Source organism: Sorex araneus, chromosome 6, assembly GCF_027595985.1.
Source record: "Sorex araneus isolate mSorAra2 chromosome 6, mSorAra2.pri, whole genome shotgun sequence".
In the NCBI taxonomy this organism is placed as follows: domain Eukaryota; kingdom Metazoa; phylum Chordata; class Mammalia; order Eulipotyphla; family Soricidae; genus Sorex; species Sorex araneus.
The window spans coordinates 98,535,472-98,549,286 of NC_073307.1; the positions used below are offsets into that span (position 1 = coordinate 98,535,472).

The 13,815-nt window shown below is 65.0% G+C and overlaps 1 protein-coding gene across 1 annotated transcript; it reads left to right on the top strand.

Annotated features, from left to right (window-relative positions):
• The first annotated feature begins 4,836 nt into the window (after nt 1–4,836).
• ARHGAP8 (Rho GTPase activating protein 8) lies at nt 4,837–11,053 on the top strand. The gene is made up of 4 exons (XM_055143630.1): nt 4,837–4,887; nt 6,762–6,908; nt 8,670–8,860; nt 10,943–11,053. Exons 1-4 carry the CDS (start codon nt 4,851–4,853, stop codon nt 11,051–11,053), a joined length of 486 nt encoding a protein of 161 aa, XP_054999605.1. The 5' UTR covers nt 4,837–4,850.
• The last annotated feature ends 2,762 nt before the right edge of the window (nt 11,054–13,815 follow it).

Below are 13,815 nucleotides of genomic sequence, written 5' to 3' on the forward strand. Positions count from 1 at the left end.
GTGTCTGCAGTGTCCCGGGCGAGGGCTGCCCTGACTCATCTTTGGGCTTCCGGGCCACAGGCAGCTGGGGCTTGCTCCAACCTCCGCGCAGGGGTCAGTAACCCGGAAAGGCCTCCTATACTATCTCGCAGACCCCGAGGCAAGCACTTTAAGCATCTTTCTGCCTCGCCCCCCCAACTGAGGACCCTGGGGTTAGGAAAAGCTGGCACAGACCAGCCCCAGGCTGGCCCCCGCCGGTGGGACCCCTCTCCCTGGGAGTAACTGCACCATTGTCTTCTCTTGGCAATTTGGGCGTGAGAACAATTCCAGTAACAGCTCTTCGTGGTTGCGCTGAGAGGCTGGCCAGTACTGGCCAGTGGAGACTTTGCACCACGGCCCTCTGGCCCCTGGGCGCACGCGCACTGTCTCTGGGATGCGGCGTTCCTGCCGCGCAAGTGGACCTGCGTCCCTGCTTAGGTTTTCTTGCTAATGGGACCCCTCTTTCCTCCCCATTCGCTCCTGGGATTTCTTGTGGACAGTATTATGATGCTGGAGGCTGAGAGGGGCAGAGGGAGGGAGCGTGTGCGCGCGCCACGCGGTCCCAGCTCCACGCCCCGCCCCCCTGCGCACGGGGCGGAGCCATCGCCGGGACCACGCCCCTTCACGCGCATGGGGCGGAGCTATAGCTGGGACCACGCCCCCTCACGCGCACGGGGCGGAGCCATCGCTGGGATCACGCCCATCCACGTGCACAGGCTGGAGCCACCGCCTGTACCACGCCCCTCTGAGGACGGGGTGGAGCCACTGCTAGGACCACGTCCCTGCGCACACACGGGGCGGAGCCAAACCACTGCTCGGGCCCTGCCCACTCGGAGGATCCCGGACCGCGCCCCTCCGGCGGGGGCAGGGACAAGCGGGGCACCCTCTGTTACTGCTGGGGAAACTGAGGCAGAGCGGCAGCAGAGGGAGCGAGACCCCCTGCCTGTTGGTGTCGCCCTCTCCCTCCCCGGGGGCTCCACCCCCCAAGGCTCGGACCCTGGAGCCCCCATCGCCTGCTCCACGGTCAGTGCAGGGGGCCAGGCTGACCGCTCCCTCCCGGGCCCGCACTGGGCCGGTCTCCTGTCCAGCCGGGCCATGGGGCGCTGGTTCTTTTCAGATCCTTTTTGTTGTTGTTGTTTCGATTGCTGGGTCACTCCCAGCGAGACTCGGGGCTTACTCCCGGCTCTGTGCTCAGGGATCATTCCTGGCAGTGCTCAGAGGACCCTATAGGATGCAGCGGACCCAACCTGGGTCTACCACATGCAGGGCAAATGCCGCCCCCACGGTGCCATCGCTCCAGCCCCTCCGATCTATTGTTTAATACACACAGACACACACACACACACTCTTAGGATGGGCAGGGGGCCCCCTGGGGACACCCCCTGAGCCTCAAGGGCTGAACCCCTGAGTTCCCCGCTCCTGCCCCAGGGGAGAATTTTGGTTTGGGATTTTGGTTGGGTTTTGGTGTTGGGGTCACACCCAGCGGTGATCAGGGGACCTGCAGTCTCGGGGTCAAACCCAGAGCTCCTGTGTGCAGAGCCCGTGTTCAGCCCTTGGAGCCTCTCCTGGCCCCACCCCCACCCCTCGTGCACTTTACCTGGAAACTTCTGGAACTTCCAGGCAGAGACCTGGGCCCCTAGCCAGGTTTCTGGGTCCCTGGAAGGTGAGGCGGGCCGGGCACCTCAAGGGGTGTCTGTTTCCCCAGGTGCCCCCGCTGGCCCAGGTTTGGGCTGTGGTGGGCAGCAGGCCGGTCACCTGCCCCCTCCCACCCCGGGACCTCCAGGTGCTGGCCAAAGGGTGACTTGGTTTCCCCTTCTGAAACACCGGCGGGGTGCTGCCCTGCTCTCCGGGTTTCTGGGAGAATTCCCGGGTGGACCCTGGGAAGTGGCCGCCCCTGCATGGCTGGCGTCCCTCTGGCCAGAGCAGGTCACCTGAAGTGACGGTGACCCGCGGGCACCGTCAGCAGGAACCGGTTTGGCAGGTCTGGAGTCCAGCTGCCCATCCACACCCCCCCATAGAAGCCAAACCAGGCAGGGAGCCTGTTTGCGGGCTTGTCCCCTGGGCCCCTGTTGGGGGCCAGGGTGAGGGGTCCCACCGCTGCCCCCTCCCTCAGACACCCCAGCCACCCCTTCTGTGTGCTCCTGCTTTGGGGAGGGGTTGGCATGTTCCCAGGGTGCCCGTCACAGCCAAGCTGGCCTCTGCACCCCCAGGGCCTTCTCACTCCCCCTGCACACCCCCTGCCCCTCCCCCCTGCTCCGCCCCCCCCCCCCCCCCCCGTCCCCGTCACCCTCCCCCATCTGCTCTCTGGGCTCTCCCTGCCCACTGGGGATGGGCCGGGTCTCTGCCAGCGGTCAGCGCTGTCCTGTGATCCTCGAGGGACGGGGCGCGGCGCCCTCCCTTCCCACGGCCTGGTCAGCCACACAGGGTCAGCCTGACGTCCGGCCCCCAGCTTGGATCCGGGTTCCCAGCTGCCCCAGGTTCCCTTCCCGCCTCTCGCCCTCCCCAGCACCGACTCCCTGGGGCCTCTGGAGGGGCCCTGTGAGGCACCTGGGTGTGAGCGACCCCCCAGGGGCCTCGGAGGTGGGGGCGCTGCTGTCTCCGTACTGACACGGCCCCACACTGACCTGCCCCGGCCCTGTGTCCTCGGCCTGGTGGGGGGAGGAGGGTCAGGCCTTCCGGACCCCCGTGCCCACGGGCACACTGAGGGCCCCTGGGATTTGTGCCAAGGCTGTGAGGGGACCCGCTTGCTCTGAGCTCAGTGCTCGATCCCAGAGTCAGCTCCGGGTTCCGTCGCTCTGTCCTCGGACCCAGGGCCTTGCTGCCTGTCGGCCAGTACTGGGGCTAAGGCATAGGGGGGTGGGCGCCCCTCTATTCGGGAGGCTTGGCAGAGCTGAGGCAGAAGCGTGGAGACGGTCTCTTGTTTGGGGGTTCACATGCCGTCCAGCTCGGTGCCCAGGGGACTGTACCGGGTCAGGGGTCTCGCCTAGGGACCCCCACGCAAGCACACTCCAGGCCGTTAAGCTGTTGCCCAAAATAACTTCCGGGGTGCCTGCAGGCGGTGACCCCTCAGCCTTGGGCGTCCCTAGCTCAGAGGTGCTCCCGTGCAGGCCTCCCCCCCTCCGGCACCCCCACGGCCCTGTCAGAACCCCCACACCCCTTCTCTGCTCACTCTTGCCTCAGACCACCTCAGACCATGCCTGCCCCCGGGCACCACTGAAAGGAAATTTGGTGCTAATTTGCCCAAGGTAAGTAGGTGCTAATTTGTAGCTGCAGCATTAGGGTAATTGCTGCGAGGGTCTATTTGTGTAATGTGCAAACGCACTTTTATAGCAACAAACCGGTTTGCTGTGAATTATAAATAGAACCCTTAGGGGGAGTTGAAGTCTGAGCTGGGCTCCTGGGGGCCCAGTGGGGCATCCAGGGACACACCTGCCGCCGCCTGTCATCTCTGCTTCACTTCACGGGCTCTTGGCACTTCCCAGAACCCACCCCAGGGGCCAGGGAGCGAGTCCCCAGGAATCCGTGTCCTGGTGAGGGCCCCCCCCAACTGTCTCATGCACCAGCCCTGCTAGCTACTAGCGCAGATTCTGGGAGATGGGAGGAAGGGGGAGCAGCAGGGGGGCCCACATCCCTCCCAAGCCCTGGTTGGAAGAAAAGGACTTGCTTAGCGGGCTCTTAAAAGGACAGCCCCTCCCTCCCTCCTTCCTCCCTCCCATTCCTTCCTCCCTCCCCTCCTTCCTCCCTTCCCCCTTCCCTTCTCCTTCCCTCCCCTCCCTTCCTTCCCTTCCTTCCTTCCTTCCTTCCTTCCTTCCTTCCTTCCTTCCTTCCTTCCTTCCTTCCTTCCTTCCTTCCTTCCCTCCCTCCCTTTCCTTCCTTCCTTCCTTCCTTCCTTCCTTCCTTCCTTCCTTCCTTCCTTCCTTCCTTCCTTCCTCTCTCCCTCCTTCCCTTCTTCCTTCCTTCCTTCCTTCCTTCCTTCCTTCCTTCCTTCCTTCCTTCCTTCCTTCCTTCCTTCCTTCCTTCCTTCCTTCCTTCCTTCCTGTCTGTGTTCAGGGGTCACTGGGGGGGCGGGGATATGAGCCCTAGGGATGCTAGGGATGGACCCCGGGTCCACTGTGCCCCCCTGCTGTCCCGGCTCTCAGGACCTGCTCCCAGAGTCCGTTAGTCTGCATGTCCGGCTGGTCTCGCCTCTCGACTGGCCACACTGGCCCGGAGCTCTGGGTGGTGGGGGTGGGGGGCTCCTCGTGCTGCCTTGAGGGAGGGTGAGTCGAGGGGGCCGGACAGTGACGACCGGGGGCTGGGGGGTCCCACGGCTTACCAGGCTCCGGTGTGGGTGCAGACCGGGTGTCCTGGGCTGTGCCCAGAGCCTGCCACATCCACCTTTGCGTTTCTCACTCTCACTCCGGAGGGGAGGGGGCACCAGGTGGGTCCAGGTCTCCGGCCTGGGCGTGCCCCCAGCCCCGTCTTGCTGAGCTGGATTTGGAAGGTGGCGTCGGACCCCGGGTGTGGACATGGTGGGACCTGCAGACAGTGACCCTCTGCGGGTCCAGGCCCGCTGCTGCCGTGTGGAACCTGACCCTCTGGCACACCCAGGACAACCCCTCCCCCCAGACTTCACTGGGCGGGGTTGGGGGGCGCAGAGCGGATGCAGGCTCAGACCCCAGGGCTCCAGGGCAGGGGTTGATGTGGCCTGGGGGTCTCTGGGGGCTGACCTGGGCTCCTCGCCCCGGAAGGAACGGCCCCGTCCCTGTGCTTCTCCCTCAGGGTGTCGGAAGGGACCTGCCTGGGTCCCCAAGAACCAGCCAACGTCTGGGTGTCCCCACCCGCGGGAAAGCATGTCCCAGCTGGACCTGGAGGAACTGGCTGAAATAGGTACCACTGGGCCGGAGCTGGGACCGGGCAGAGCACAGGGCAGCGCGGGGCGTGTCCACCGACACCTTTTCCCCAGGGCAGCTCGGGCCGTGTCCACCGCACACGTCCCCCACGGGGGAGCTCGGGGCCCCCAGCAGAGGCAAGTGCGTTCCCAGGCCGGGGCTGGCTCAGGGCTGAGCACGGGCTTGCACGTGGGCCCGGGTTCAAGCCCGGCACTGTGTGGCCCGGAGCAGAGGCAGGAGCAGACCCGGGGCCCACGCGGAGCAGGAGCGGCCTCTGCGCACCGCTGGGCATGGCATGAAACCAGAGGCGGCAGAGCGTTTGCAGGAGACTGCAGACGTGTTTGTGAGCAGTGACACACGGCGGTGGAATGCGACACGGAGCGCGGCCGGGAGCTTGCGCACGTACAACCGAGACTTGCTCCCTGCCGGGCGGCCGCTTTCCAGACCCGCCCTCCAGCCAATCACAACTGTAGTTTCCTCACCTTCAGCCAATCACAGCTGTAACGTCCTTCAGCTTCACCCCTTCACCCAATCACAGCTGGAGTTTCTTCAGCTCTGCCTTTCACCCAATCACAGCTGTCGTTTCCTTCCTCTCCCACCACCCATCACCCAATCACAGCTGTCGTTTCCTTCCTCTCCCACCACCCATCACCCAATCACAGCTGGAGCTTTCTTGCCCAGCTGTCTTTCAGCCAATCTCAGGTGTAGCTTCTTCTCCCAGACCCGCCCTTCACCCAATCACAGCTGTATTTTCCTCGCCCCGCCCCGCCCTTCACCCAATCATAGATGGAGTTCTCTCACACAGCTCTGCCTTTCACCCAATCACAGTTGTAGCTTCCTCTCCGAGCCCCGCCCTTCACCCAATCACCCCCAGCGGCTCCCTACCCGCTGGGCCCTTTACCCACTCACACCTGCAGCGCCCCCTTGCCCAGGTGGGGTGACTTGTGTGCTCCGGGATGAGGACAGCGCTGCCCTGGCAGCCTCGACAGTGCGCGTCACAGGGACTTTGGGTCCATCTCTTCGGGTCCGTGGTGGGGGGTGAGGATGCGGCTGCAGCCCTGAGACCCACCTGTCACCCCGGGCAGAGAACACGCCCATCCCCTCGTTGCTGTCACAGACCCGGTGGGCAGGGGCGAGGCCCTGAAGAGGGGGCGTGGGACTGGCCCGGAAGCAGGTTCCGTGATGTGGAGGAATGTGTGTGCCCTGCACCCAGGGGACACTCAGGCCTGGCTTTGCCTTGGGGTCACTGCCTGGATCTGTCAGACAGACAGACAGACACACACACACACACACACACACCCCAGTCCTGTCCATTCTAGGGGGGACCCAGGGGCTTGTCTGTGGGCCCCCAGCCTCTGTGCCCATGTTTTTTTCTGGCGGGAACGCCAGCCGTGGGGTGTAGCCGTGGCCAGATGCCCGCACACGGCTTCCCCCCGGGGAGCCTGGTGGGACCCGGCAGCCGCTTCAGCTCCGCGGGCTCTGGGCCGTGGGTGACTACAGGAACCTCGCTTGCACCCAAGAAGACTGGGTTATGAGCAACCCTCCCGCCCACCCCCGCTGGGGCTTCCTGCCAGCTGCCCGGCCGCAGCTGGGCATCAATCCACACACACCCAGCGCTGCTAGGGACAGAGGGGCCTTGTGGGGGCGCCCTCCCCCCACCCCGAGGCTGGGCGGGCAGAAGCTGCCCTGGGCTCATTTCTCCCCAGGAGTCGGCCCGGAGAGGTAGTGACGGTGTGGGTGGGGTTCAGAGAGGGGTGCCAGGAGGCAGTGGGACATGTGACTGTCCTATAAGGTCACTCTGGAGGCCCCTCAGTCCCCTCATGGGAACACAGCATGCTCCCCTCCCCCGCCCTGTCTGCCACGGAGCTGCAGAGAGAGAGGAGGAGGCAGCCCTGCTGGGCACGGCCCAGAGACCCTCGGAGACCCTCAGAGACCCCACGGTGGCGGAGGAGCAGCTGGCACTGAGCAACAACCACCTGTTCTACGACGTGGCCAGACACGGCTTCCTGCAGGTGGCAGGTGGGTCCAGGGGGCCGGGGGCAGGGGGCAGGGCTGAGAGGCTTCACCTGCTGTCTCACACCCACTCTGGGGACATGTGCTCGCAGAATGAGACCACGGCCATTGAGGACCGGACAGTGTTTATTTATTTATTTATTGCTTTTTGGGTCACACCCAGCGATGCTCAGGGGTCACTCCTGGCTCTGCACTCAGGAATTACCCCTGGCGGTGCTCAGGAGACCCTATGGGATGCTGGGAATCGAACCCGGGTCGGCCGTGTGCAAGGCAAACGCCCTCCCCACTGTGCTATCACTCCAGCCCCTAGGACTGGACAGTGTTTAAAGGAGCATGTCACTCCCCAGAGGGACACGGTGGCAGCCTTGGGGTCCCCCAGCTCTGCGGGGCCAACACGCCTGCTTGCTCCCGGCCATATCAAAAATCACTGTCACTGTCACCCCGTTGCTCATCGATTTGCTCGAGCGGGCACCAGTCACGTCTCCACTGTGAGACTTGTTACTGTTTTTTGGCATATCAAACACGCCACGGGTAGCTTGCCAGGCTCTGCCGTGTGGACGGGATACTCTCGGTAGCTTGCCGGGCTCTCTGAGAGGGGCGGAGGAATCGAACCCGGGTTGGCCACGTGCAAGGCAAACGCCCTACCTGCTGTGCTATCGCTCCACCCCACATTGACAATATAGTTGTTTATTCTTGTCACGGGGCCACGCCTGGTGGAACTTGGCTCCTCCCCAACTTAGAGCTCGGGGCCGCGCCTGGCCGTACTCAGGGGCCCTTGAGGAGCTGGGGCTGGGCCTGGCCTCCTGCACGCAGACCTGTGCTCAGCCCACGTGGGTGTCTAACCGCCATCCAGGAGCATCACCGGGTGCTCTGAGAAGCCGCTGGGCAGCTTCCTGCTCCCGTTAAAAAGCAAAGTTGAGACCAGGGTGATAGCACAGCGGGGAGGGCGTTTGCCTGGCACGCGGCCGACCCGGGTTCAACCCCCGGCATCCCATAAGGTCCCCTGAGCATCGCCAGGAGAGATTCCTGAGCACAGAGCCAGGAGGAAGCCCTGAGCATCGCTGGGTGCGGCTCCAAACCAAACAACAACAACCAAAAGCAACAGACAGCCCAGGGAGACCGCACAGGGGCTGCACCTGGCACCCTGGCACCCCGTGCCCCCAGGCGCCCGGAGCCCGTCTGCAGCCTGGCTGAGGCTCCCAGCTCTGTGCTGCTCACGGGGTTGCACGCGTGTGTCGTGATGTCGCAGTGCTGGGGCTGGAACTCACTCACAGCCTGCTGTGCCCTGTGGTGTCACGTCCCTCTGTGCAGGATGGAGCTGAGCCCCCTGCAGTGCCGTGCAGAGCCCAGTCGGTCCCCTGGGGAGGGGGGCTCTCTTGGTAGAGTGAGGGGGCAGCAGGCGCTGACGCCAACTCTTTTTTTTTTTTTTTTTTGCTTTTTGGGTCACACCTGGCTCTGCACTCAGGAATCACCCCTGGCAGTGCTCAGGGGACCCTATGTGATGCCGGGGATCGAACCCGGGGTGGCCGCGTGCAAGGCAAACGCCCTCCCCGCGGTGCTGTCGCTCCCACCCTGATGTCGGCTCTGTAGGTTTCAGTTCACGGGGCCGGCGACCCCTCTGTGGGCTGAGCCTGGACCCCGTTTTCTCTGAAGCCGGGGTGGCCCCTGCATGCTGGTGACAGTGTGAGGCGGCGCACGTAGGGGTGCTCTCACAGCGGGGAGAGGCCCCGGGGTCAGCGCCGTGGGGCTGACACGCTGCTCCTGCAGGCCAGGACCACTTCGGACGGCACGTGGTCACCTTCAGCTGCTGCCGCCTGCCCCCGTCCCACCAGCTGACCACGGGCGCCTGCTGGAGTAAGTCCTGCCCGCGGGCTGCGCGTGCACCTTACTGTCTCCCTGCCCTCCTGTGGGCAGACGCACCCCTGCACGTGCTGACTGTCCAGGACATACACTCCATTGTACGCACCCCTCCCCAACACACATCGCTCCCTGCCACACACGCACCCCTGCACACGCCCCTCCCTCTCACACACTCACCCCTGCACACGCCCCTCCCTCTCACACACTCACCCCTGCACGTGCCCCTCCCTCTCACACACACGCACCCCTGCACGCGCCCCTCCCTCTCACACACTCACCCCTGCACCCGCCCTTCCCTCTCACACACTCACCCCTGCACACGCCCCTCCCTCTCACACACGCACCCCTGCACCCGCCCTTCCCTCTCACACACTCACCCCTGCACACGCCCCTCCAACACCGTGGGCGTGAGGATGGGTGTGGAGCCCCCAGCAGCCAGGGAGCTCTGGTCAGGGGGCTCTGACCAGCTGGGTTTGGTTCCTGCTGGCTGTGTGACCTTGGGTGTGTTCCTTGCTGTCTCTTTCCCCGGCTGCCCAGTGGGGTGAATAATAGGAGAGTGGTCCTCGGGCCTAAAGTGGGGACACAGCAAAGACCTCTGGAGCAGGGATGCCTCTGACCCCACAGTTCCCGCTGTGGCAGCGTCTTTGACACGAGGGGTGTAGCTGGTGCTCCCTGAGCCTCCTCAGACCAAGTCCAGACCCACGGGACGGACCAGGGTGGGTTCCAGGTAGACTCTGCAGCCCTGGGAGACAGCGCTGTGTCTTTACTCTGTCGCCTCAGAGAGGTCTAGCACCTTAGAGAGGTCACACAGCAGGCCCTGGGCAGGGGTGGGCAGATCTGTCTGACTGGCAATGGGTCCCTTCCTGGTGCTGTGTCTATGGAGAACTTTACCTGGGGGGATAATGAGGAGGCGGGTGGGGGAGAGGAAACCGGGCCGGAAAGCTTCCCCCACCAGCCTCGGGCAGGGGAGCCCTGGAACATTCCAGAAGCCCTGTGTGCTGGTACCTTCGGGGCTCCTGAGACCCTCTCCCCCCGGGGCTGCATACCAAGGGCCTATTCCGGAATTCGGCCAGCACCCAGAGTGTCCGAGAGGTCCAGCGGCTCACAGCCAGGATGAGTGGGGCCCCCGGGCAGCGTCCGTGTTTCGGGGTCGGCTGCACCGATACAGGTCCCCAACACGGGGACACCTTGCCAGTGCTCATGAGCACGTCTGTGCTCGTGCTAATGGCCTTTCCTCCTGCCCCTGTTTCGTCTCCCTGCTTGGGGTGTAGGGGTCACCCCCAGCAGTGCTCAGGGCTGACTCCTGGCTCTGTGCTCAGGGCTGACTCCTGGAGGGACTCAGGGGGCCCTGGGGTGCTGGGGTTGAACCCCAGTCAGCCGTGTGCAGGGCCAGAGCCCCACCTGCCCCTGCTCTGCCATGCCTGGCTGTCATCGCTCTATTTTATTTCTTTGTTTTGCTTTGGGGTCACATCTGGCAGTGCTCTGGGGCCACCCCTGGCTCTGCACTCAGGAATCCCTCCCAACAGGGCTCAGGGGACCGTATGGGGGTGCCGGGGATCGAACCCGAGTTGGCCATGTGCAAGGCAAGAGCCCCACCTGCTGCCCTATCTCTCAGCCCGTCTGGTGCTTTTCCCATCTGGGGAGCTGGACCTGGGCCTGGCCGGGGCCGTGTCGCCGGGCTGAGTGCCCCGGTCACCCTCCACCTTCCCTTGAGCATCCCCGTCTGGCCGAGGGGTGGGTGAGCCAGCCACAGTTCCGGGCATCTGCTGGCACCCACGGTGGGAGCAGTGAGGCGCCCCCGTTTCCAGGCCAGGAACGTGTCCTCCCGGGACCCTTGGCCAGCCGTGGGCTCCCCCACCAGGCGCTCAAGCCCCCGGGAGGAGCCTGTGGGGGAGAGGGGGCCCCGCGGCCCCCAGGCCACCTCTGTGCTGTGCCGAGCAGGGAAGCTGGTGGGTCTGACGCCTGCGGGACGTGCTCGTGGCCGCTGCGACCCTCAGAGCGACCCTCAGAACGACCCTCAGAGCGACCCTCAGAGCGACCCTCAGAGCCTCCTTTGAGAGCCACCGCCACCGCTCACCCACAAGGCACTGGGGCAGATACTCGGCATCACCGGGAGGGGCCGCAGAGACCCTGCGGGGAGTGGCACCTCCACGGCTTCTCCCCCCCTCCCACGCCCCCAGTCCTGGGGCAGGACCAGGAAAGGCCGCCCTGTCAATGCAGGGGTGGCCAGCAGCCTGCGTGTGACCCGCTGCCGCCAGATCCTGCAGAGCCTCCCGAGCACCACCGCATAGTCCTCGGCTACCTCGGGCTTCCTGCACGGTGGGTGTCTGGGCCGGGCACACTTCCGGGCGCCAGCCCGCAATTCCTGTCCCCCAGCCCGCACTTCCTGTCCCCCAGCCCGCACTTCCTGTCCTCCAGCCCACACTTCCTGTCCTCGAGCTCACACTTCCTGTCCTCCAGCCCACACTTCCTGTCCTCCAGCCCACACTTCCTGTCCTTCCGCCGACACTTCCTTTCCTCCAGCTCACACTTCCGGGTGCCAGTCCCACACTTCTGTCCTCAAGTCCAGACTTCCTGTCCTCCAGCCCGCACCTCCTGTCCTCCAGCCCGCACTTCCTGTCCTCAAGTACACGCTTCCTGTCCTTGAGTCCACACTTTCAGGTGCCAATCCCACACTTCCTGTCCTCCAGCCCCCACACTTCCTGCCTTTGAGCCCACACTTCCTATCCTCCAGCCCACACTTCCTGTCCTCGAGCCCACACTTCCGGGTGCCAGTCCCACACTTCCAGTCCTCAGGGCCACACTTCCTGTCCTTGAGTGCTCACTTCCTATCCTCGGCCCTGTACTTCCTGTCCTCGAGCCCTCACTTCCTGTCATTGAGCCTTGTCTTCCTGTCCTCAAGCCCATATTTCCTGTCCTCTAGCCCACATTTCCGGGCACCAGCCCCATACTTCCTGTCCCACACTTCAGGGCCTGTGTGGGCAGTCGGTGCGGCGGTGCCCTCCCTGACCCACCCCTGACGGGCCCACCGCCCCGACCTGGCTGCTGGCCACCTTCCTGCACTGAGCCTGCCTGTCCCCATGTCCACTCTGCGCACCGAGTCCACTGGGGGCCCACTGGGGACACACCCCAACACAGGAGCAGAGGCCACCCCTGGGGTTGGGGGACCGGATGCGGGGGCCTCGCCCGCACAGCAGCCCAGGGCAAGTTCCCAGGAGAAGATTCTGTCCCCACCAGGAGGCCCCACCTGGACCCAGGCCCCTCGGGCATGTCCTGCCCCTTCCTTTACTGGGGGAGGCACAGCCAGCGATGCTCGGAGCCCCTCGCAGACCCCCTCCGGCTCTGCCTATGCCTGCCTCTTCCTGTCCCTCTCACAAGCTGCTCTTGTTCACAACGGGAAGTCAGCACGCCCGGGGCAGGTGGGGAGGACGCGGGGGCCCCACCCGCCTGCCTGCACCCACCATACCCCCGCAGCCCCCGGCCAGAACACCAACACCGGGGGCTCCTCTGAAAGGCCACGCTGGCCAGTGACTCCGGGTCAGCCTTGTCCGCGCGGGATGTGACTGGGCCGGGTCGCTGGCACCATTGGCTCAGCCCCTTCTGCCACCCCAGGACCCAGCCAGGCTCCTGCAGGGACACGTGGGGGGGTCGCCCGGTCAATTGCGTCACCCGCGGAGGCCCCCATGGCATCCCCAGGGCCCCTGAATCTGCAGAAATCTCCCAGATTCACCCTCGTGGGTCCCACCCAGCCCACCCAGTGCTGGGGTGACGAGAGGGCGCCCTCCGCATTGGCTGTCCCAACCTGGGGGCTTGGACAGCTGAGGCCTGCGGGCAGGCACCCGGGTTTGTGACGGGGGGCGGGGGGGTGTCACCAACATATCAGTCACTCCTGTGGGTCCACATGACAGATGGGGGTGGGGGGACAGCGCCTTCTCTGACTCCCCCTACCCCAGAGCCATTGCTGGGTGCCCAGGAGCCACTTCTGCAAAGGGTCGGGGGCCTCGTGACCTCAGCCGTGCTCGAGCCCAGCCTCCCTGGTTGGGGGCAAAGGGGGTGTCGTGCTCGACCGACCCCGCCAGGCTCAGGGGCTGCCCCAGGCCTGTGCTCAGGAGTCAGCCCTGGCGGTGGTGAGGGGGCAGGTTGGAAATGGGGCCGGCCACACGCAAGGCTCGCTGACCGCACAGTGTCCGAGCCAGGTCACACAGCTGCCCTGTCCCCGCGCTGCCAGCCCAGCGGGCCCTGGGCCAGCATTTCTTCTGACACCTGGACATCTGGTTTCACACCGCAGCCCAGGGCGGGGCGCTCCAGCTCTTAGCCAATCAGAGCGGGGCGCTCCAACCTTTAGCCAACCAGAGTGGGGCACTCCAGCTCTTAGCCAATGGGAGTGGGAGGCCGCTCCAGCTCTAGCCAACCAGGGCGAGGTGCTCCAGCTCTTAGCCAACCAGAGCGGGGCGCTCCAGTCCTTAGCCAAACAGGGCGGGACGCTCCAACTCTTAGCCAACCAGAGCAGGGCGCTCTACCCCTTAGCCAACCAGAGCGGGGCGCTCCAGTTCTTAGCCAACCAGGGCAAGGCATCCCGAGCCCCTTAGCCAATCAGAGCAAGGCGCCCCAGCTCTGCCCACCAGAGCCAGTGCCGCCCACTCGGGAAAGCTCCTGAGCTGCTGCCAGAAAGTCCCGGTGCTCATAGAATTCAGAATCAGCCCTAACTGGCCTCCCGTTTGATTGCCAAGGTGCGGGTGGGGGGTGGGATCCGAAATAAAAGATGATGGTTCCCCTAAGAGCCGCGCACCGAGAGCCCCGGGATTAACTGCGACATTAAACCCGCTCTCATGCATTATGCAGGAGGCTTCGCAGCGCCACACGCGCTTCTGAAATCTTATGTCTCAAAGCCTGCAGCCCCAAGAGCTGGCCCGGGGCCGGGCTGCCGCTCCTGTAATAAGAGTTTCCTTGGCCCCGCGGGTGCGGGCGGAACCGCCTCTCCCCGCTTCCCTGGCACCACAGCCCCGTTTCCACCTCCTCATCCACCGCCCGGGGCCCGATCGCCGCGACAGTG

Excerpts from the sequence above, each read along its gene's own strand:
- ARHGAP8 (XM_055143630.1), top strand. The coding sequence starts at position 4,851 with ATGTCCCAGCTGGACCTGGAGGAACTGGCTGAAATAG. Across the intron at positions 4,888-6,761 it reads GGAGGAACTGGCTGAAATAG|AGAGAGAGGAGGAGGCAGCC; the intron begins GTACCACTGGGC and ends ACGGAGCTGCAG. Across the intron at positions 6,909-8,669 it reads CGGCTTCCTGCAGGTGGCAG|GCCAGGACCACTTCGGACGG; the intron begins GTGGGTCCAGGG and ends CTGCTCCTGCAG.